A 22,014-nucleotide genomic window follows, 5' to 3' on the forward strand; every position below is an offset into this window, starting at 1 on the left:
GACAAGAGCCTACGTACCAGGCCTGAGCTGCAGCAGGAAGTAGTGGCACTCACAGAGTCATGCACCGTCTGCTAGCCAGGAAGGAATGTTCGAGATAGGGGTCACTGGCTCTGGCCTTGGCTCTCCTATCTACTCAAGGGACCAATAATCAATTTCTCCGGAAAACTATAATAGTGATCAGGCTGCCCTACTTCACAAAGCAGTCAGAAAAAAATTGCAAAGTAATGAGGCTGGACTGATGGTTCACACTTGCTTGCAAAGCCTGATGGCCTAGGTTAGATTCCTCAGTGCCCACATAAAGTCAGATATACACAGTGGCACATGCATCTGGAGTTTGTTTACAATGACAGGACACCATAGAGTGCCTGTACTCACACTCTCTTTGTCTCTGCCTCTTTCTCTGTGTTTCTGCCTCCCAAATAAATAAAGAACAAATAATTAAATAACAATTATTAAATTACTATTACTTAAATATTTTCATTTATTTAAATATTATCTTAAATAAACACTGAAATTACATAGAATAAAATATTAAATATTATTTTATTAATTATAATTAATAATTATATTATTAATTATATTAATTAAATATAATTAAATATTAAATATTTAACAAAAAATAAAGAACAAATAAATAAACAGAAAATATTTTAAAAAGAAAAATACAATGAAAGAACAGAGAATTATCTGGATTAACCAGTGTGGGCTCTTCTTCAGAGTGAGTGAGACCATCTTCCAGCTAAGTGGACACCTCCCTGAAATGAAAACTAGGAAAACTGTCTTTCAACTGACGTAGCAATGCAGATGCCCCCTTTTCTGAGATGCCCCCTCACTGTCAGCTGTCATCATCACACCCCATCAAGGAGCAAAGGACATCACTTAAGTGTTCCTTATTGACGACGTTTCTTTTCATTCCTCCGAGAGAACCTGCTTGTTGGTATGGCACCTTTACCAAACAGAGCTGCCATGTGTAAGCTATGCCCATTCACAGCTCTTGCAGAATGTAGCATCTAGGCTGTGCTTTAGGCTCTGCAATGTATTTCATAAAGCCTGTTGTGCTAGACATGCTACTATTTGGTACATGGAGTCATTGGCTCTTTCATTACTCCAATTTTAGGGCTAAATGCCGCTGTTTAATTTTAGTGACATTTCTCATGACTCTTGGGATTAAGAAGAGCACCAAGGTGATACCCTCCCAATTATGGAATCTGCTCAACTATTTCTTTTCTTGGCCAGGTATTGTGATTTCAAAGAAAAGGCACACGTTCCTTTGTTAGTGTTCATATTTGAGTCATTCACATTGGCAATCAGACAGGCCTGAGGAGCCCCAACAATAGGTCCAATTTGCTACACTTTCAACATAAAACAGCCATTGAAATGGACATATTAAACAAGATGTCAGACTAAATCATTTCAAAATTACTAGATGCTATTCACTCCCTAAAATTAGAATTGTGTCTGCAGAAAAACCATGCTTATTTCTCCTATTGAAAGAGAAACCAGCTTACCATCTCAGTGTGTGCCTCCCCCTCACAGGTCCTCTTCATCACTCTTTCCAAGCCCATGCTTTATGTGGTACCTTGCTTCTAGCACCTGATGCCCCTGCTCCAGCCTTGCTGGGCCCACAGGCACAAGGTGGAACTCTTGGCTAGCATGCCACTCTCCTGGGTCAGAGACCAATCCTGCCAACAGCTTGGCTGCACATAAGAAATTAATTACAATTCATTCCTCACCTTATATATTCAGTTCATCTTCAAAAAGGAAAACCTGGATTTATTTAGGCGGCCCTCATCTCTAAGCAACCACACACAGCAGTGGTTCTTTCTAGATCAGCATGTTTCTAGAGAGAAGAGGCCCATCCTGCCTCTCCTCTTTCTGGAATCTTTAATCCTTTTATCATGGGGCTTTATTATTTCTACTAGCCCCACTGGCAGTCAGCCCACATTTCTCACCTCTGCAGCTTCCTATTTCTCAAGGCACTAAACATCCCAGTCTCTAAGTAGGACTCTACTTAAGTCAAAACTGAACATTCCAAATCAAGTTATCAATAAGAGGGTGCTGCATGTTTCAGGACCTGGGAGAGATAGCAAAGAGTAAGTTGCAGGTGGTGGGGTGAGCTCTAGATAGATACAAATTCTGAATCCTTCCAGACAGAAGGAGTCGAAGACAATGGTGTACAGGCAGTCACCATCTCGTTGCTGAGACAAAGCACCCAGCCAAAAGCAGCTGATGGTAGGAAAGTTCCATGACCACAAGGGAAAGATGGCAGAGCAAAGGTTGAACATCAATTCCCTGCCATAGCAGGTGGCATCCAGCAGCAAGAGAATGAGTCCAGCTCCAGCAAAGGAGACCTGGCCATAACATCCCTAAGCCCACCCCCAATAACACACCTCCTCCAGCAAGGCTCTACCTACCATATTTCCATCAATGAGAAACAAGCATTCAAAACACATAAGTTTCTGGGAGATACCTGATTCAAGCTACCACACTCAGGGACTCCCTTCCCTATAAATCAGATTAACTGGCCAAGAGTAAAGTTGTGGTGGGACACAATGGAGGCACTCAGTAGCTACTTGTGAGGGTGACTTGGAAGCCACAGAATCATAACTGAGACTCTCCTGGGAAAGCAACCTCTGACACGTCTCAGATCACTTTCATTCAATACATAGCATGAGCCTCCTTCCCAACATCCCTAGCCACAAATCTTGCCAAAGGTTTCACCAATCCTTAAAAAAACACCAGCCTGATCACTTGCCTCAAAGAGTCAACTCACCTGAGCCCCTGCACCATATCCCCAACACGGGATGCTCATCCTCATTTGCTTCTGAGACTAGAACACCTCACCCAGCTTAGGCAGCCTGTCCCATTGTGAACAGCTCTATTATTAAGTAATTTATCACTTCCTTCTTAGACAAAATTTGTCTCTTTAAAAACTTCACCTAATAATCCTCACACTTGACACAATTTTTACTGTCTCCAGTGGAGAAAACAGAAACATGAGTGTTCTGTGTCCCAGGCAGGCCTAGAGGAAACAAGTACAGGTGCTGAGAGGGGGCTATGGAAGTAGACTGCGGTCAAGGGAGGGAAAGCTCAGCACAGCCATGCCAAGGACCTGAGTGGAACAGGAGAGGTATGTCAGGTTCCACTTGTGGAAGCCTAGTTTTCTGGAAGGGGCCAAGTGTTCAGAACACATGGGGCAGCTTCTTAAATTTTTTTTTTTTTTTGCAGGAGACTCTCTTACCTATCACCAGGGACGCCCTTTCTCCACTGAGGATAGAGACAATGATGTTGCAGTCACCAACTGTGCCATGTCATACAAGGGTGCTTGGTGGTATAAGAACTGCCACCGGACCAACCTCAATGGGAAGTATGGGGAGTCCAGGCACAGTCAGGTAGGTGACGTTCTGCTGTGATCAAGAGTGGTCTAGAGGACCCAGGCCCCTCAGCTCTGTTTTAATACATATTCCTGCTCTATTCCTTTATTTTTTTAACATTTTATTATTTATGTATTTGAGAGAGAGAGGCAGATAGAGAATGAGAGAGAAAGAGAGAGAGAGAGAAAGAATGGGGGCACCGGGGCCTCCAGCCACAAACTCCAGATGCATGTGCCACCTTGTGCATCTGGCTAACGTGGGTCCTGGTGAATTGATCCATTGTCCTTTTGCTTTGCAGGCAAGAGCTTTAACCACTAAGTCATCTTTCCAGCCATTGTTTCTATTTTTTTAATATTTTTATTTATTTGTTTATTTGAGGGGGGGGAATGGGCAAATGAACTCCATTCACATGTATCCCCTTGTACATCTTGCTTATGTGGGGCCTGGGGAGTTGAACTAGTGTCCTTTGGCTTTGCAGGCAAGCGCCTTAACCACTAAGCCATCTCTCCAGCCCCACTGTTTCTCTTTTAAAAAGAAGTACTCCAAAGGCTGAGAAAGAACTATCATAAAAAGAAGACTAGAAAAGTGATGTGTGAGAGTGGAAGTTTGAGAAGGGAAAGGATAACCTTAGACCAGGATCTAGACTCACTCAGAGATGCCTTGACAGCCAGTAGCTTTCACTTGGGTTTTTTTTTTTTTTTTTTTTCAGAAAGAGCTCACCAAGCTCATCAATTTATGTAATAGCATCATAGGCTTAATAGCACCCAGGAAGGGACTCAGGGACCCAGGAAGGGAGAGATCAGAAATACCTTAGTATACTGGGCTCTCTTTCCCCAAGAGCTACAAGCCTCCACGTTGTGCTTGATGATGAGTAGACAGCTGAACCAACTTGGACCTTCTCACTAAAAGGCCTTTGGTTCTGGGCAAACCCAGAAAAGCTAGTCATCCCAAGCAGGAATCACCCAGTATCCCATCAGGAGTGAACAGTTAGCAGGTACACTCTTCAAAATAATTCCAACAAGCCAGGTATGGTGGCACACACTTTTAATCCCAGAACTTTGGAGACAGAGGTAGAAGGATCCCTGTGAGTTCAAGGCCACCCCGAGACTACATTGTGCAAATCAGCCTGAGCTAGAGTGATACCCTACCTTGAAAAAAAAAAAAAAAAACTTCCAACAACTGAGATTTTGGAATTTACCACTGTCTCCTGGTGCATACAACACCTAATGCCAAAAACTCAAACTTGGCAATAAAAAAATAATCTTGTCGACTAGAGGAGATAGTTCAGTTGGTAAAGCACATGCCTTGAAAGCTGGGGACCTAAAGTTTGCTCCCCAGTACCCATGTAAAAATGCCAAGTGTAGGGGCTGGAAAGATAGTTCAAAAGTGAAGGCCTATAAAAATCTAAGGGCCTGGATTCAATTACCCAGTACCCACGTAAGCCAGATGCACAAGATGGTGCATGAGTCTGGAATTTGTATGCAGTAGCTATAGGCACAAGTACACATTCTCTCTCTTCTCTTCTCTTCTCTTCTCTTCTCTTCTCTTCTCTTCTCTTCTCTTCTCTCTTAAACAAATAAATAAAATCCATTTTTAAATAAAGCCAAGTGTGGCAGCACACACCTAAAATCCCAGCACTTGGGAAGCAGAGACACAAAGATCCCTGGGGCTCACTGGCCAGCCAGTCTAGACCAATTGGCAAGTTCCAAGCCAGTGAGAGACCCTGTCTCATAAAATGAAGTGACTGGCCTGAGGTTGTCCTCTGGCATTCATATACACATGCACACACAGGCAGGCACAACCATACCCATACAGACACATACAGGTGACCTGCAACATGGCCTCAGTAAGGACCCAGACCACAGGCCTGTTCATTCCCTTTCTTTTCTTTTCTTTTCTTTTTTCTTTTTTCTTTTTAATTTTTTTGTTTATTTTTTATTTATTTATTTGAGAGCAACAGACAGAGAGAGAAAGAGGCAGATAGAGAGAGAGAGAGAGAATGGGCACGCCAGGGCCTCCAGCCACTGCAAACGAACTCCAGATGCGTGCGCCCTCTTGTGCATCTGGCTAACATGGGTCCTGGGGAACCAAGCCTCGAACTGGGTCCTTAGGCTTCATAGGCAAGCACTTAACCACTAAGCCATCTCTCCAGCCCTTCTTTTTTCTTTTAAAGATTTCATTTCTATTTATTACAGCCAGAGAGAGAGAAAGAGAATGGGCATGCTTCTAGCCACTGCAAATGAATTCCAGATGCCTGTGCCACTATGTGCACCTGGCTTACGTGGGACCTGGAGAATTAAACCTGGGTCCCTAGGCTTCACAGGCATGTGCCTTAACTGCTAAGCCATCTCTCCTGCCCTCATTCCCTTTCTTTCCAAGTCAAGTGTTCCACCAAGGGGAAGGGTGTTCTGACATGTTCATCTTTCTCACCTCTAGGGGATCAACTGGTACCACTGGAAAGGCCATGAGTTCTCCATACCCTTTGTGGAAATGAAGGCTAGGCCCTACAACCACCGTCTCACTGCTGGGAGGAAGCGGCGGGCCTTGACATGCTGAGCAGTGGGCAGCCACCAGCCGAACAATCTTTTCTGTCATTTGTTTGTATTTTATATGATGAGACAAGGGGGGAGGGCAACAGCAATGTGCTTTGCAACACAGAGTACCTGAAGGAAGCAGGGATCAGTTAATTACCATCTGTGCATAGTTTCTGCTGCCTTGGAGCCTAACCCTTGGGGTACATGCTCCTTCCTAAATAGTCATCCCCAACTGTCCCCTCCTTTCCCATGAAGGAGGCAAACTGAGGAGAGTTTAAGAGACCAGTTCAAAGACAAGCCATGGAGCAGATTGTTATGACCACAGGCACACACCTTCTTTCTCTACCTCCCCCCCACACCTTCTGAGATACCCTTCAGCTTCCTGGCACTAGTGAGCTGGTCATGGCTGGTGATGGCCAGGGAAAGAAGTTTCACCAAGAGAGCTTTGCCAACACTTCCCCTTAAGAGGGAAACAATAAACCACACCCTTACCCAACTGCTCAAGTTTACTGAAATGGGACGAAGATTATGTTCTGATATTCTTAACCATCAAGAGGATCCCTCACTTCCAACCACAGTCCCAACAGCCCATACTTCATTGTGAATTCTAGTTACCAGAGCACTACTGGCTACTGGCCCTGTGTCCTGTGGGTTTTAAGACATTGTCCCCACTCTCAAGTCAATGAGTGAGTTTTGTTCATAGTGAGACAGGGAGAATGTTTTTGTTTTCAACTGTTTGGGGTTAGTCATTGAAGAAAGGACAAGATCAAAAATATGTGCACCAACGATAGAGGCTATAGATCTCACTGGAAACAGATCTTGCCTGGCCTTACTTTCTCCACTTCTGATCTGATTTATCATGGCTCTTCGGAATTCAAAGCTGAAGACCATATTTCTGTTCCCATCCAGGCTCTCCTTGGTGTAGATGGCTTACTAAGAGTCAGGAAAAGTTGAATGATATCAGCCAGCCAATCATTTCCCTGACTGGTAGTGCTGGTAGAAAAGGAAATGGATCATTTCTTTCAGTTTGGTTGTGGTTTTGTATCTGTTTCTGGCCTTATGGCAAACAGAAGTAACTCCACAATGAGGTGAAACTGTGAGAAAGCCTTCTCCCTTTCTCGTGTTCTTTTATTGTTATGCTTTTGGGAAGAAAAGTGAATAGTGCCACAGGAAATTACATCTAGAAGTCCAGAGGGGGAAAGGGAGGGCTGCCTCCCCTGAGACTAGATACACCCTCTCCACCAAGCCAGGAGAGCTGGAGGTTCTCGAAGCTGTGGCCTTTCAGCTGCTCCAAATCAGATGCCTGCTGAGCCTTCCCTGCAGCATCTACCTGGGTTGAACCCACCTCACCAACTGCCTTCTCCCTGCCCTCTTCCTCCTCCTCCCCTGAGGCCCTGTTCTCTCTGCTATGGGGCCCATGTTTCCCAACCTGGGGCATCTTTTACCTTTGCCAACCAGTTACTAAACAAGCTGGTAATTTCTAATAGAGACAACCATGCCCTGACCAAACTTTGCTAACCAGGGGAACAGCCCCCTTGAGCTGATGGCCCACTTACGTATTATGAGGTTTGAGTCAGCTTGCCATTTTACGTAGGCATTCTACCTTTGGAGGTGCCACAAGGCCTTCCCCAGCTCTGTGGTGCAGACATGCCTGACAAACCTAGAGTCAAAAAAAAAAAAAAAAAAAAAAACCCACAGGTGTCATTTTCATTTCTCAATTCAACATGAACTTCAAAACTCTAGGAGAAGGAGGAAGGAAAAGAACTTATAAACTAAACAAGGCTGTACTAGAAACAGGCCAACCATGAAAAGCAGGAGGCACATTGCATGAGGAACTTGAGAGATATGGTACAGGCTACCTCTGCTGCCTTGCTAAGATAAGTTATTTCACTTTTCTGACCCTGTTTCTTTCTTGTTGACTGAGAAATTCGACCAGAATCATTTCTAGCATCCCTTCAGTATTAACAGTCAACAGTACTAACGTATGGTATGAAAATTTGAATCAGAGGTGGCACAATTAAGTAAGGTAAATTTATCAGAAGCTGGAGAGAGGGAGCAAGGAAGAAAAAAAGGAGGATAATTCTAACTTGAATGTCTCCTCCCCCCTTTCACACACACACACACACACACTTGTACACATACATGCACAGGAGAAAAAATAGTGTCACCAAGAGGCTGAAGCTATTATGTTTATGAAAGCAGAGCCGGAGACCTGGGTGTGCCAGTACCGCCCACCTCATCAAGGGAACTGAAATGGAACAAGACTGTGTGTCATTAGTTCAGGGAGAAGTCAAGACACAGTAGTGGAAGCCAAAACCCTCCTTTCATTGGAACCACTCTACCCTACGGAGCAGCTTCATAAATAGTATCGCCAACATTTCCTAGATTCATTTGAAAAAATTTTAAAAGCAAAAAAGGGACTTCAAACATCAGCTTATCCACTTGCTATAAAAAGGACTCATAGATTCCTTCTGTTCAGTAGCGTGATCTCCACCTTGTCAGAGACTCTGTGTCTACTGTCTTACCAAGGCCCATAGCCAACTTGACACAGAGCTTCTAGACTTGACTGGCTTTTTCACTGAGCTGAAAGAAGAAACTGCTTCTGAGCTTCTTAACTGATTCCTTTCTCTCTGGTCCCTCCATGTACCTGGGTTTGTCTCTGAGCAAGCAGGAAGCAATATTCAGAGTGCATCCTGAGTTTCCCCTAAAGGACTTGGAATACAAGTGGATCCTGACCAGACGGTAGTCAAACTGCAAACACATTATGAATATATACTAACACCAAAAACCAAGCAACAATGGAAAACAAGCAATAGTTACCAGTGACTGCAATAGGTTCACTGCCTAAAACTGAGAAACGGGCAGTTTCTCCTCTTCATATGTCCCATTATAGAAAGATTGTTTGCAATATATTGAAATCACATTTTCAGGGTTTTCAGGGTTCTGAAAGACTAGAAGGTGAAGGAATCAGCTATAAGAAGACAGGGTATCAGGAATGACAAACTCATGGAGAGCACTGGTCTTCAGACCAGACTTAACATGTACAGATGTGTAATTGTGACCATAAGGTGACACGCACAGATACCCACTGAAACCCACTGGGACATCATGGTATCTGGAAACCTTATACCAAACCAGGATCCAGTTCCATTTTGTTCAGGAGACTGATTTGCGGCAGGAGAGAAAAATAAGCAAACAAACAAACAAAAAAAAAAAGTATGGCATCAGAGACTTGCAGAGCAAATTTCCACACATATTTCAATTCCCCCCTTCCCTTTACCTACCACCTCCCCATTTCCATGACTCATAAAGAGATGGGAACCCTCACAGCCTGTTTCCTTCCACCTGGGAAACAACCAGCACCCGAGAAATGGACACCCTTACTTCAAAGGCAAACTTGATGATCCAAGGTCACCCTGCCAATGAGCACAATGCCAAAGAGAGCTCAATGCTAAATCCAACAATTCTTACACATGGCCTCATTGAAAACCTAGTCCCAGTAAAGAGTGATAGATTTAGGGACAACGGTCATTAGGGACTCCTCTTCAAAGAGCTCGTTTTAGAGCATTAGTGGAGAAAGGTTTGATGAGGTCCTCTTTGTCCTTTTCTCTGGAGAAAGAAAAATGGAACCCGTGAGAACTGTGTATTACCAAGCCAAGGGAATTTTAAAGAGAGTAGCTCATGACCAGATTTAGGAATGCTCCTGGGGTGTGGGCTCTTTGATCTTTCTTCCTTCATCAGAATTTCAGGAAAGATAGAGACAGGACACATGCTTTTCCATGGCTTGCTTTCTTGTGGACACACTGCTATTCACTCTATTCCTTGGTTTCTTTTGACAGTTTGTCATTTTCCATCTTAGTTTGCATCACACTGCCCACTCAGAAAACTTTGTTAAGGAAACAATGAAAGATTGAAAGATAGTGCAGTTTTGATGATCCTATAAGAGATGGGATAATATTTCACTTGCCAAAAAACTTGCCAAGGCTATAAAAAGTGGTGTGGGGAAACCTCAAAAGCCTGGAGTGTGTCTGTGAGTCCTGGCTCCCGGACCATGCCTATAGCCACTCTTTACTGTACATTGGGGACTTTTGATCACATTCCTGAAGTTCTTTGGCTAACCCAAATCTTAGCTTCTTCCATAACCTAGCCCTCACATGTATAATGTTTCCCCTAATAATGATAAGAATTTTGACAACCCAGAGAACTCAGACGAAATGAAAATTTTTTGAAAATCAAGTAGAGAAAGCAACTGGAGTGTGACTTAAGAGAAGGTGTTGGTGTAGACTCTGGTCCATTTGGACAAATAGCTCTGGTCATTCTGATAGTAGATTTACTTAAGCCAGTTACATATGTTCTTCAAGCTCTACAAAGCAGGTAAGAAGAAAAAAAATAAAAATTTTAAAAAGCTAGTGGATCACTGGAGATTAAATGTAACCCTTCTAGAGATGTTCCCACAGTGAAAATGCAGAGATCAGGGATGTGTGGCCACAGTAAAGGGACTAGCATTGTCTTTCTGGCTTCCAGCCAGGACTCTTCTCATAAGGTAGGTACCTCAGGAGCACTTCTTAATGAACACAACACAAGAAGCAGAAGGGCTATCTTTACTTGCTCAACCAACCCTGCCTTGACCTCCCTTGTCCTTCACCAGCAGCCTCCACCAGATTTGTCATGTCCAGGGTTTTTGATTTATTTTTCAGGGTCACTCCTTGCCTGAATCACGGTTTCATTGCACCTGCAGCACTTCATTGTCCAATGTCCTTGGCAAAGCTCACAGTCTTTGGACAGTGTTCCATTCTTTTTTCAAACAGGATATTCTCCCTCCCCTCCACAAGCTTAATAAGGCTAATGCAGAGTATCCAAATATCCCAGACCTTGTTCCTCAGATGGCCTCTATTAAGTTAATAAAACAGCTTTCTATTGTCTGAGCCTTGAGGCCAGGCTAATGCTCAATTTCCAACTCAGAACCATTTAACCCTTTCAAAGTCTCCTAGAGGGTGGCTCACCCAGGTACTGCCATTGGCTCCTTGGCATCATGGGCTCAGATGAGAAAGTACAGGCGTCTTTCTCTGAGATGTAAGCACACCATATTCAGGAAGTCTGGGACACCCAAGCCACAAGGAAGGGTTATGGCCAAATGCATGGCCAGGTAGGGAATACATGGATTAGAACTGTTCAGCAACCTTCAGAGAAACCCTATGTTTCTTTTTAACAGCCTGTCATTTAACTTGTGTTCAATCCTGTATCCTAGGCAAAAGCTGGGAACACACCTTCAGAGGCAGAAAAAAAAAAAAAAAAAAACAACTAGAGATAATCTAAACTGAGCCCTTCATCTTATACTCAAGTAAACCAAGTCCAAAATAAGTTAGGCAGCTTATCCAAGTTCACATAGCCAGTAACAGAACGGAGGGCATACCTAGTCCAGCTCTTTTTAATTTCTCTCCTCAAATAGAAATTGACAAAAAAAATGTATTGTTCACTTCTCTACCAGACACTTCATAAAGAGCTCTTCATAAATTACTTTCTTAAATCCTTTCCACAACCCAGAATAAGGTTTGACCATGTTACAGGAGAGAGAAATGAAAACACAGGAAGGTGAAGCAACATGTCCAAAGTTACACAACTACCACTGAACCTGTCCACCTAATTTGAAAGTCCTTGACTTTCAAAAATCATGAAACTTGTACCTTTTACACTTGTTTATCCAAGTGGCTGCCATCTAAGGTTCTCACAGAAGGGCTTCTAAAGCCATTTCTCTTTCTTCTGTCTTTTTTCTCTTTTTTGGGGAGGGTGGATTTCAAGGTAGGGTCTCACTATAGCTTGGGTTGATCTGGCACTCTATATAGCCCCAGGCTGGCCTCCAACTCACAGTGATCCACCTACTTCTGCCTCCCAAATTCTGGAATTCAAGGTGTGTGCACCACACCTGGCTCTTCTGTCTTTTTTTGTTTTTGGGGGGTTTTGTTTGTTTGTTTGTTCGTTTGTTTTTGGTTTTGGTTTTGGTTTTTCAAGGTAGGGTCTTGCTCTATCCCAGACTGACCTGGAATTCACTATGTAGTCTCAGGGTGGCCTCGAACTCACAGGCAATCCTCCTACCTCTGCCTCCCGAGTGCTGGGATTAAAGGCATGCACCACCACACCTGGCATCTTCTGTCTTTTAAGAAATAGGAATTCTTGATTTGTTTATGCCACATACTTCAGGGTGCCTTCAACCCCAACCATCAGGAGGAGTAAGACACATTCTGTTGACAATTTCATTTTCTTTCTTTTTACATTTTGGAAGTGAGGGACGCAGTCCTGGGGGGGGGCACCAACACACAGGCATAATTTTTCTGCCCCATTCCTGTGCAAAGATAGCAGCCTCTTTGTCTCCCAACATAAGAAGAGTGGGATATTCCAGAGCAGGCAATAATGCCAGGATCAGGGAAGGAGAAAACACAAAATAAACATGGCCCATGTTCTTGGAGCATCAGTTTTACTCTAGAATTTGGGAAAGACAGGTTATATTATGAATATAGCCTAACCAATAGCAGCAAATGCCGACATTATGTGAAGCTGAAGACTGCAGATAAGATTTAAATGAGCCTGTCCCAGACTCCCAGAGAAACAGCCACTTCAGGGTCCCCTGCTAGAGCACAGCACAGAAAAATCTTTGAGGAATGAAGTTAGAAAATAGGAGAGAAATTACTTTATTTATTTCCTCATTTCTTTCTCCTCTTCTTACCTGCCTCACTACTCTGTTGAATGAAAAGCCTCCGAGGACAGCTTGCTACAATCCTAGCTTGCTTTGCTACTTTGTAGAATTTAGAAAGAAGTTGATAACTTGCTTATTTTAATTGTTAGGCAAAAGCCCCATCAAGGAACTCCTTTCCCTTAATTGAAAGTTTATACAAAAAAGAATGGTTCTACCCAAAAGGAGATAGATGTCCCCTTCCAGGGTGGGGGCCATATATTGGATACAGCAGGCATTATGTTTTCTGCAAAAGTGACCATTAAATTAGTTCTCCTATACCATTTGTTCTGGTCCCCACGGTCCCTCTTCAAGAACTGGAGATATTAGAGGGGCTCATGAATTCAAGGGTCAAAATCTATGTAGTCTATTCTTAACACACAGCTCTTCCTTGAAACATTTACACACACACACACACACACACACACACACACACACACACAATTGTTTCAAACTCAAATACCCCCAGTCCTATAGAACTTCCCAGGTACCCTACACAAGTCACTGTGACTCTGAGGGGGCCATTACCTGGGGCTCCAGGCAGCTGAAACTCACCTTGGTGGTCTCTTGTTTGTTGTTCTGAGAAATCATAAACACCAAATCCTCCAATCCCTCCAATTTTGAGTTTGTTGTTTTAACCTTTAACAGCCTTTTCAGGTAAAATAACAAAGACCAATTTACTGACTTTGTAGCTACAATGTACTTGGAAAAAAAAAAAAAAGCCCTTCCTTTACAGAAAGACTGAGAGGAGGAGAAAAAGAAGAGAAGGATAGGTATCCTCCTCAGGGGATGCGCCGCTCACGAACTGCAGTGAAGAGGCCCAGAGGAAGGGAGGACAGCCTGCCCCGCCCGCCCTTTCATGGCACTGTAGCTCAAAGACTGGAATCTCTGCTTGTTAACCATTGTTAACTAGTATTTTTAGTCCTGGTTGCTTTTAGCCTCTGTATAGTTCCTTTTTTAAACACATTTTTCTATACGTTAATAAAAGATCCTGAAGAAATGGTCTGTGTGCGTGTGTGTGTGTGTGTGTGTGTGTGTGTGTGTGTGTGTGTTCTCAGTCGTGGGAGATCATGGCGGTGTGTCTTCGCAATGCCTGACCTGCCTGGGTTTCTCTGTCCCGTTCCTAAACACCCTGCTCTATCTATGCCCCAGGCCGCCCTGCTTCTGCTCTCTCATGAGTCTTGCTGTCTCTACTCTCCTCATCCTTCCTTTCTGCTTTACTTCACTTCACCCTCCCGTTTTCCTCTCTCCTTTCCTGGCTTCCCTCTCCCTCCCTCACTCTCATTTTCTTCTTCTCTCTCGAATTCTTCATGTCATCCCTTGCTTTCACCATCACAGGAGGTCACTCTCTGCCTCCCCAGCATCACTCACACTGCTCTTGTCTACAGTTTGCTATGCTTGGTCAGCCACAAAGAGAGTTCTTCACAGTCTGCCTCCCTGCCTCCTAGCTGCCACCTCTCCTGACGCCCTCAGCCCTCCAGTGCCCAGAGGCAGTCGCATCTCCAACTCTCTAGTGCCATCTGTGGGTCCTCGCTGAGAACACTTGATAGACCCAGTTGCTAACCTTACTCTGTCAGTGCCCAGTACAGCCAGGTCTGCTCGCCCCCTACTCTGATGGTTGCTCTGGTGACCAAGTCTGTGAAAGCCCTTTCCCTGTCTCTTCCTGCTGGTTTGCTGTGTATGATCCCTCTAATCTCTAGAATTATATTTGTCAACACCCTAGCTAAGCCCCCAAGAAGAGGGTAATGAGAGAAACTTCCATACAATTCTGTTCCGCAAGCACACAAAGTTGGGAAGCCTCAAGATAGCTAAGTAACAGATCCCTCTAAGCATAATAAACCAGAGGTGCCCTTTCCCCACTGGAGAGGAAAGGAAGTTTTTTAAAGACCTGGCCAGGTCCTGTGACAGTGGAAATTATCTAGGAAGAGAAGGTTGGGAGGGAACAGCATGAACAACCATCAAGGGACATGAAATAGCATGTAGAAATAAGGCCAGGAGTGGTTGGTTCGCTGTCAATGTTTGCTGAGCCCCTGAGGCCGTGTGAGGCAGTGTGACACAGGCAATCAGTACAGACCAAGCCCTGTGAAATCCCAGACCAAGAGAGAGAAAATTTCCACCATGTTCCTTTTAAAATGGGAGAAATTGTGAGTACTTGAAAGAAGGGATCAAATTCTAGCCCAGGAAGAAAACCAGTAAGAAAAAGGATTCATTATACCCAACTCTTCTTGAGTATTAGCAGGTCCTTTCACACTTCTGTGCCAGATGAGAAATGGATAAAATCCAAGCATCTAGCCCTGTGATAACCTACCGCAGAAGGTGCCTACACAAACGTAATGTGTGGAGGACTGGCATTTTCTTAGCCTTTCCCTGAGTCTCATTTTCTCTTTCTTTCCTTATTTCCTAGAAAAAAAAAAAAAACAAACTGTAGAATGTCATACAAGGAAGTCCCTTTAAAAAGAGTCACATTTCCCAGTCCTGTTAGAATAAGCCAGCCTGACCATCCATGCCTCCAGATTACATGCCATAGGAGTGAAGACCATGATGAAAGCCTGCCTGCTGTTGTGCATGTTATCTGGAAAACAGAAGTGGAAACTAAAGGAGGGATCCAGTGGAATATAAGGGAATTGGTGATCATTATATTTTCTGGGAGGGCTCAATGCTAGCATTATGTTCCAACTTAAACGGGTGTAACTCACCCATTGCTTAAGACCTCTGGGTGCATTTACAACCATCGGAACACAGATTTAATTATTGCTGTGTTGTGGGAACTAAGAACTGCCATGGGTAAAATTAAAAGTGGATTATTAAGCAAGAGATATGTTAGCTGCATTAGTAATCAGTGCAATTACCCTGTAGCATCTTTTCTCCCATAATGCCCCCAGTGGCCCCGGGGACTTGTTTTTCAGCAGCACCCTCATTGCTACTCAGTAATAAGATATCATCACAAAATGAGGGCCCTCCAGGTCTATATCTCTTTTCTTGTAACTAGTATATTTTATTGCCTTGACTTTTAAGAAATATTTTTTTTAAAAAGAATATGCATTACCCTCATAAACACACATACATAAATATCTTTCTTGATCCTCCTCACTTACCATCCACATGCAATGAGCACCTACTGCACAGAACCAATGCTGCCTTTACTTAAAAGGATGGTGACTTGCTGGGCAAGTCTTGTTGGTGGCACACGCCTTTAATCACAGCACTTGAGAGGCAGAGGTAGGTGGATCACCATGAGTTCAAGGTCACCCTGAGACTACATAGTAAATTCCAGGTCAGCCTGGACTACAGAAAGACTCTACCTCAAAAACAAATAAATAAACAAACAAAAAAGACAGCGACTTGATGATGATTTCAGGAAGCCTCCCCTCCCCACCCCTTGAGAAGATTTTGCCTCTTTCACTGTTTTCAATGAAAAGACATCCCTTGATTTATTCCCTTACTACACACTTATTAAATCCATTTATGTGCCAGGAACTTCATTTGGTACCAGCATGGTTTAGGGTTCTCTAGATAAACAGAATTAACAGATGATAGATGATGATGATAGATAAATGGACAGATTAGATAGGAAATAGAAAGCTCGCTAGATATGCAGATAAAGAGATAGTAAGAACTGGCTCATGTGACCATGAAAGCTAAGGAATCCCATGATCCACCTTTGCAAGTTGGAAAGCCACGAAAGCTAGCAGTGTCATTTCGTCAAGTCTGAAGACTTGCAAAAAAAAAAAAAAAAAAAAACCTGGGCTGGAGAGATGACTTAGGGGTTAAGTGTTTGCTTGAGATACCTAAGGATCCTGGTTCAAGGCTCAATTACCCAGGACCCACTTAAGCCAGATGCACAAGGTGACACTTGCATCTGGAGTTTGGTTGCAGTGGCTGGAGTGGAGGACCTGGTGCACCTACTTTTTCTCTCTCTCTCTATCTGCCTCTTTCTCTCTCTGTCTGTCACTCTAAATAAATAAATAAATAAATAAATAAATAAATAAATGAAACAAAACAGAAAAGACCTGCAAAAAAAAAAAGAAGAAAGAAAGAAAAGAAAAGGGAAAGCCTATGTAACAACAGAAAAAGACAATGGCCCAGCTCAACATGAACGCAGAAAGAATCAAGAAGCAAAGCCCTCCTTCCCTAGATCTTATGCTCTATTCACACTCTCAGCAGATAGAATGCTATCCATCTCCATTGGAGTACACAATCTGTTTACCCAGTTGCCTATACAAATGCCTGTCTCCTCCAACAATACTCTCACAGACACGTATAATAATGCCACTTAACATGGGCAGCCCATGATAAAATCAAGTTGAGACATACGATTAATCACCACACTGTTAGAGGGTACTAAAGCAAATAGGACTGGTTCTTTTTCCTATAGCGCTTCCTACTGATAGGTATTTCATACTCCAGAAAAAAGGTTCATCAAACCAGGGTTTGTGGGCCAGACGTTCATCTCTTATTGCCTCTTATGTACCCATATTGTACCCATTGCTACTGAACTCCTTGCTTTCCAATCCAAATATTCCACCATAATGCCTCTCACTTCAAAGATTTTAAAATAAAGTAACATAAATTTTCCAAAGTTATGTTTGTATGTTCATAAAAAACTGGAAAGAGACACAGTGAAAGAACTCAGCTAATTAGGATAAGCGATGTCATTTCAATATTGAAATTTCTTTTTTAAACTCAGACACATTTCAAACACTAAGAAACGTGGTAATTAAGGGGCTTTTTGTATCCAAAAGCTAACAGAACATTCTGAAGGGATTGATTACTACAGAATCCTCTCTTGAGGGGAGAGGGAAGTGTCTCAAAGGCGTTGGTATTACTAGATGTCCTTTAACGCTTTAGATAAAATTACTATCATCAGAGATCACCATTGAGCCTTCATTCATAGCACTTCATGACAAATAATCAGCTCTCAGAGGTTTGGGAAAACAAGTATAAATTATGAGAAATGCAGTAGTAATTATGAAAATTCAATATGCTAAGTGTACAGGAAATTTCAAGATCCAAGAAAAACAGTGAGAACTATGAGGCAACGTATACATTATGTCAGTTTTCAGACAATACCTGGCTGGATGCTTGACTCACACCCACACTTCTTATGACTTAAATAAAGCACACAGAGTAGTAACCAAAACTTGAATTTACAATCACAGTTACCTTGCAACAGTTGACAACAAAGTCAACCTGGGTTGCTATTAAAAGCAACTTTGTGAATCTTTTGACAGGAAGAGCAAGGCTCTTTAAAGAAGTCAATATGAAACTGCTGTCCTCCTAGCCCATCCCTAGCCCCCATGATGCATCATTTGAAGACTCTGAGAAATATTCATATAATGTATTTTGCACTTTAAAAAAATATATAAACTGTTACTTGGTATAAAATGCCCATGCTTACTACAGAGCAGGTGCTCCATACAGCACTGTCCTTAATATTCTGCTCAGAAGTGTTTGTCACAAAGAATGAGTCTGTGTATTGCAGAATGTTTAGCAGCATTTCTGGCCTCTATGCACTAAATTCCAGTAAGACCTCACCACCCCAACAAGTTACAGCAATCGAAAAAGTCACTGCCAAATGTCTATTGGAAGCAAAAATCACCACCCATTGAAAGCCACTGTTATAAAGGGATTTACCAAGGAAAGAAAATTGCCTCATTCTAGACTTTACAGAAACAACATACTAGAAAGCTTCAGCCAGTCTATTTCAGCTCAAAAACAAAAGAATTCCCCTGCTGGAACATTGTCACGGTACTTCTGTTAAATTTATTTCTATGTAACTCATAAATGTTTGAATCTGTGCTTTATTTTTGGTTACACTACCCCTTTCTTTGCACTTACTCTGGGTAGTTTTATGGCATGAGATTAGATGCCATAGTAGGGAATGGAATATACAAGATAGTGCATACAAAAAACGAATTTGACTTAGAATGTTTCAATTTGCCATTGCTCTCCCAGAATCAATTAGATTTCAAATCAAGAGTCAGTTGTAAATTAGACCTTTGGCTCTGTTGCTTCACCTGATGGACAATAATAAATGATGCTGATTGTCTGAGGTCCTCAAATACCTCACAATCTTCCTAAGTCCTACAGACTTCTTAAGAATGAAGCCCAGGTCCAGGACCCTGGCCAACAATTACCATGCACAATGAGCATCTCAGCCACATGCCTAGAGAGGGTTCCACAATGAGAGGGCAAGGGAAGGGGTAACCAGATCTCCAACCCCTGGAATGTTGTTGTTGTTTCCCAAGAACAGAAATGAAAGCAAAGAAGGGAAATGCAGGTGGTTGACCATGGAACCATGAAAGGCACCCTCAGTCTAATGCCTGGAATCCAGCACTCAGAGATGAAGGCAGAGGATCACAAAGAAGTTCAAGGTCATCCTTGGCTACAGAGCAAGTTTAAGGCCAGCTTGGACTATATGAGTCACTGCCTCAAAATGCCAAAATAGAAAAGGAAGAAAGGAAGGGAGATAAAGAGGTGAGGAAAGAGGAAGGAAGGAAGGGAGGGAAAAATAACCAGTCTTATCTCTATAGACCTTTACAGTAATATGATGGTCTGAGATTGCACTAACATAGCTCCCTAAAGTTTACTGCCTGAAGAAAATGCCCTGGACACCTTTAAGGGCATCTATTTGCTATCAGAGTTAGCTGATAGTTTCCTAAGAGCAGGTAAGGGGGAGTGTGGGGTGTCAAGGTACAGATGAGAAATGAGGCAGTGCAGAGATATACAACTTGTATTTATCAAAACTCCCACTGCCGCTAGGAGGCCACTCCAGAGAAAAAGGCCAGGTGGCTTCCGGTATTAGCCCCCAAAAGACATGCTTCTATAGCATAGTGGATAACTTCTAGGGAGGGAATTCTGGCAGGCTTCTAAGGAGCTGTAGGTTTCTGATGTGCTGGATGGGACACCTCAGACCAGATCTGACCGCTCAAGGAACATAGAGGCTCTGCACGGCCAGCAGCACCATCCTGTTCATCCCTTAGTACAAGGCTGGAATCTTAGCCTCACTTCTACATGAAAGAGAATCGAATGTCTAAGACTCTCCATTAGTAAAGGCAGTTATTACGATGCCTACCTGTATCACCCCAGCCTTGTCTTCAACCTATTCAGACTGAAGCCCCACATAGGAAAGTTATTTGTTTCTACCCTTCAAAATGGACCCCAAACTACTCACTGATAGGAGCACATACTTTAAGAGAATGCTCCCAACCTTTCTCTGACTCTACCCCAATGAGGCTAATGCACCTTTCTATACTCCCTGCTCCAATAGCTTGTCACACATCCTATCCCTGAGCCCTGATTCTGTCTAGTGCTGTAAGGGGCACAGGTTTCAGAGGCACCTAAGTGCAGGGAATGTCTCTCTACAATGGTCTTTTTCTCACCTGCACCTTTGCCCATCAGCTATACACACTCACCTGCCCTAAGTGCTAACCTATAAAAAGAGCAAGAGCAAAAACCTCACATTTAAATTTACTCCTGCTTATGATCAGACTGTGCAGGTGAACTTGTAGCTCATTGCATCTTTCCCCACCCCACTCTGATGGAATGGTGTGGACTCTGACAGGTGTGTGGGGGCACCAATGCCATCTGATGTAATTCTCCACAAAGAGGTGTGACACTGGGGCTAGAGAGATGGCTTAGTGTTTAAGGCACTTGCCTGCAAAGCCAAAGGACCTCTGTTCAATTCCCCAGTACCCACATAAGCCAGATGCACAAGGTGGCACATGAGTCTGGAGTTCATTTGCAGTAGCTAGAGGCCCTGGTGTGCCCATTCTCTGTGTGTGTGTGTGTGTGTGTGTGTGTGTGTGTGTGTGCCTCTTTCCATTTATTGCTCTTTTTAAAATTTTTTAAATATTAAAAAAAAAGGCCAGGCGTAATGGTGCACGCCTTTAGTCCCAGCACTTGGGAGGCAGAGGTAGGAGTGTCACCATGAGTTAGAGGCCACCCTGAGACTACATAGTGAGTTCCAGTTCAGCCTGAGCTAGAGCGAGAACCTACCTCAGAAAACCAAAAAGAAAAAAAGAAGAGGCACAGTACGGACATGCTGAAAGTAAGGGTGGGCCTGCTTACACAAAGTATCAACTGAAGAGAGCTCTGATAGGACAGTGAAGAAAACCCTATCCTCCAGTGCAGCTTCTCTAAGCCTCCTAAGTTTTCCTGACCACATTCCTTCCTTCAGGCATTCACTTGTCCACAAAGTCAGTCCTTAGTCTCTCACCCAGCAAAGATTCAGGGAGCACTCCCAACAACTGTTCCCATGCAGGGTATCGATGGAGAGTCAATGAATCTGGAACAGTGATGGGTGGGGATGTTGACAGACATCAGCTGAAAAAGAAGGCAGCATCCACTTACACAGGACCCTTCCTCCACATGTGATTTTTGACAATTTTTAAAAAATGATTTATTTTTAAGATAGAGAAAGAGAGATCGAGAAAGAGTGAATGTGTGAGCCAGGCCTCTAGACACTGCAAACAAATTCAGATGCATTCACCACCTTGTGCATCTGGCTTATGTGGGACCTGGAGAATCGAACCTGGGTCTTTAGGCTTCGCTGGCAAATACCTTAACCTCTAAGCCATCTCTCCAGCCCAAATTTTGATAATTTTAAGAGTAGCAGAGGGCTGGGGAGTAAAGCCTAAGGGCACAGGTTTGACTCCCCAGAACCCACATAAGTCAGATGCACATGGAGGTACATGTGTCATTGCAGTAGCAAGGGGCCCTGGTGTGGCCATCCTCTCTCCTTCTGTCTCTCTCTCTCTCAGTCTTTCTCTCAGTAAATAAATAAATAAAAGGTTTTTTTCTAATTTTTAAAAGAGTATTAAAAAGCCAAAGAAAGATCCTAAGGAAGGCAATGAGATGAGTGTATTTGCATCTGAAAAATGTTAAATACTGTTATACAAATGGTGAAAGGATGCCTAAAATTTTGCAGAAAAGTCAGGAGTAGTTCAGGTGAGATATTAAATAACCTAGCCTCGGGTGAATTTGAGAACTATATACTATTTCCAGGAGATATTTAGAAGGTAAGGAGATAAACTGACAAAACTTGAACTGTTTCGGTCATTTCCCCATTGCTATAACAAACATACAACAAGGCTCAGCATATGAGAGGAGGGAGTATAGTTCAGGCTTACAAATCTAGGGGCATACCATCAATGGCCAAAGAAGCTGGCTCATCTCCATAGATCCAAGCAGAGAGACACCAGCAAGCAGCAGCAACATTAAGCTCAAGCAGCCAGAACCCAAATTGTTCTTTATATAGCTTAGGACTGGACTCAAGATCCAGCTCCCTGTGCCAGAGGTCTTTTTGCTAGGGGCTCAAGTAGGAAGTTTAATCAAAAATGCCTAAGTCTATGAGTCCATACATTCAAACTACCATATG

General features: G+C 43.1%; 1 protein-coding gene across 2 annotated transcripts in view; it reads left to right on the plus strand.

Moving 5' to 3' along the window:
• Tnr (tenascin R) overlaps positions 1 to 11,209 on the plus strand; it is a 435,141-nt gene extending 423,932 nt beyond the window's left edge. For both annotated transcript variants that reach the window (XM_045150475.1, XM_045150482.1), the window contains exons 22-23: positions 3,229 to 3,392; positions 5,811 to 11,209. In XM_045150475.1, coding sequence (XP_045006410.1) covers positions 3,229 to 3,392; positions 5,811 to 5,930 — 284 coding nt within the window. In that variant the 3' untranslated portion in view covers positions 5,931 to 11,209. The remainder of the gene's footprint in view (positions 1 to 3,228; positions 3,393 to 5,810) is intronic.
• Positions 11,210 to 22,014: the final 10,805 nt, after the last annotated feature.

This window comes from Jaculus jaculus, chromosome 1 (genome assembly GCF_020740685.1).
Source record: "Jaculus jaculus isolate mJacJac1 chromosome 1, mJacJac1.mat.Y.cur, whole genome shotgun sequence".
Taxonomy (NCBI): domain Eukaryota; kingdom Metazoa; phylum Chordata; class Mammalia; order Rodentia; family Dipodidae; genus Jaculus; species Jaculus jaculus.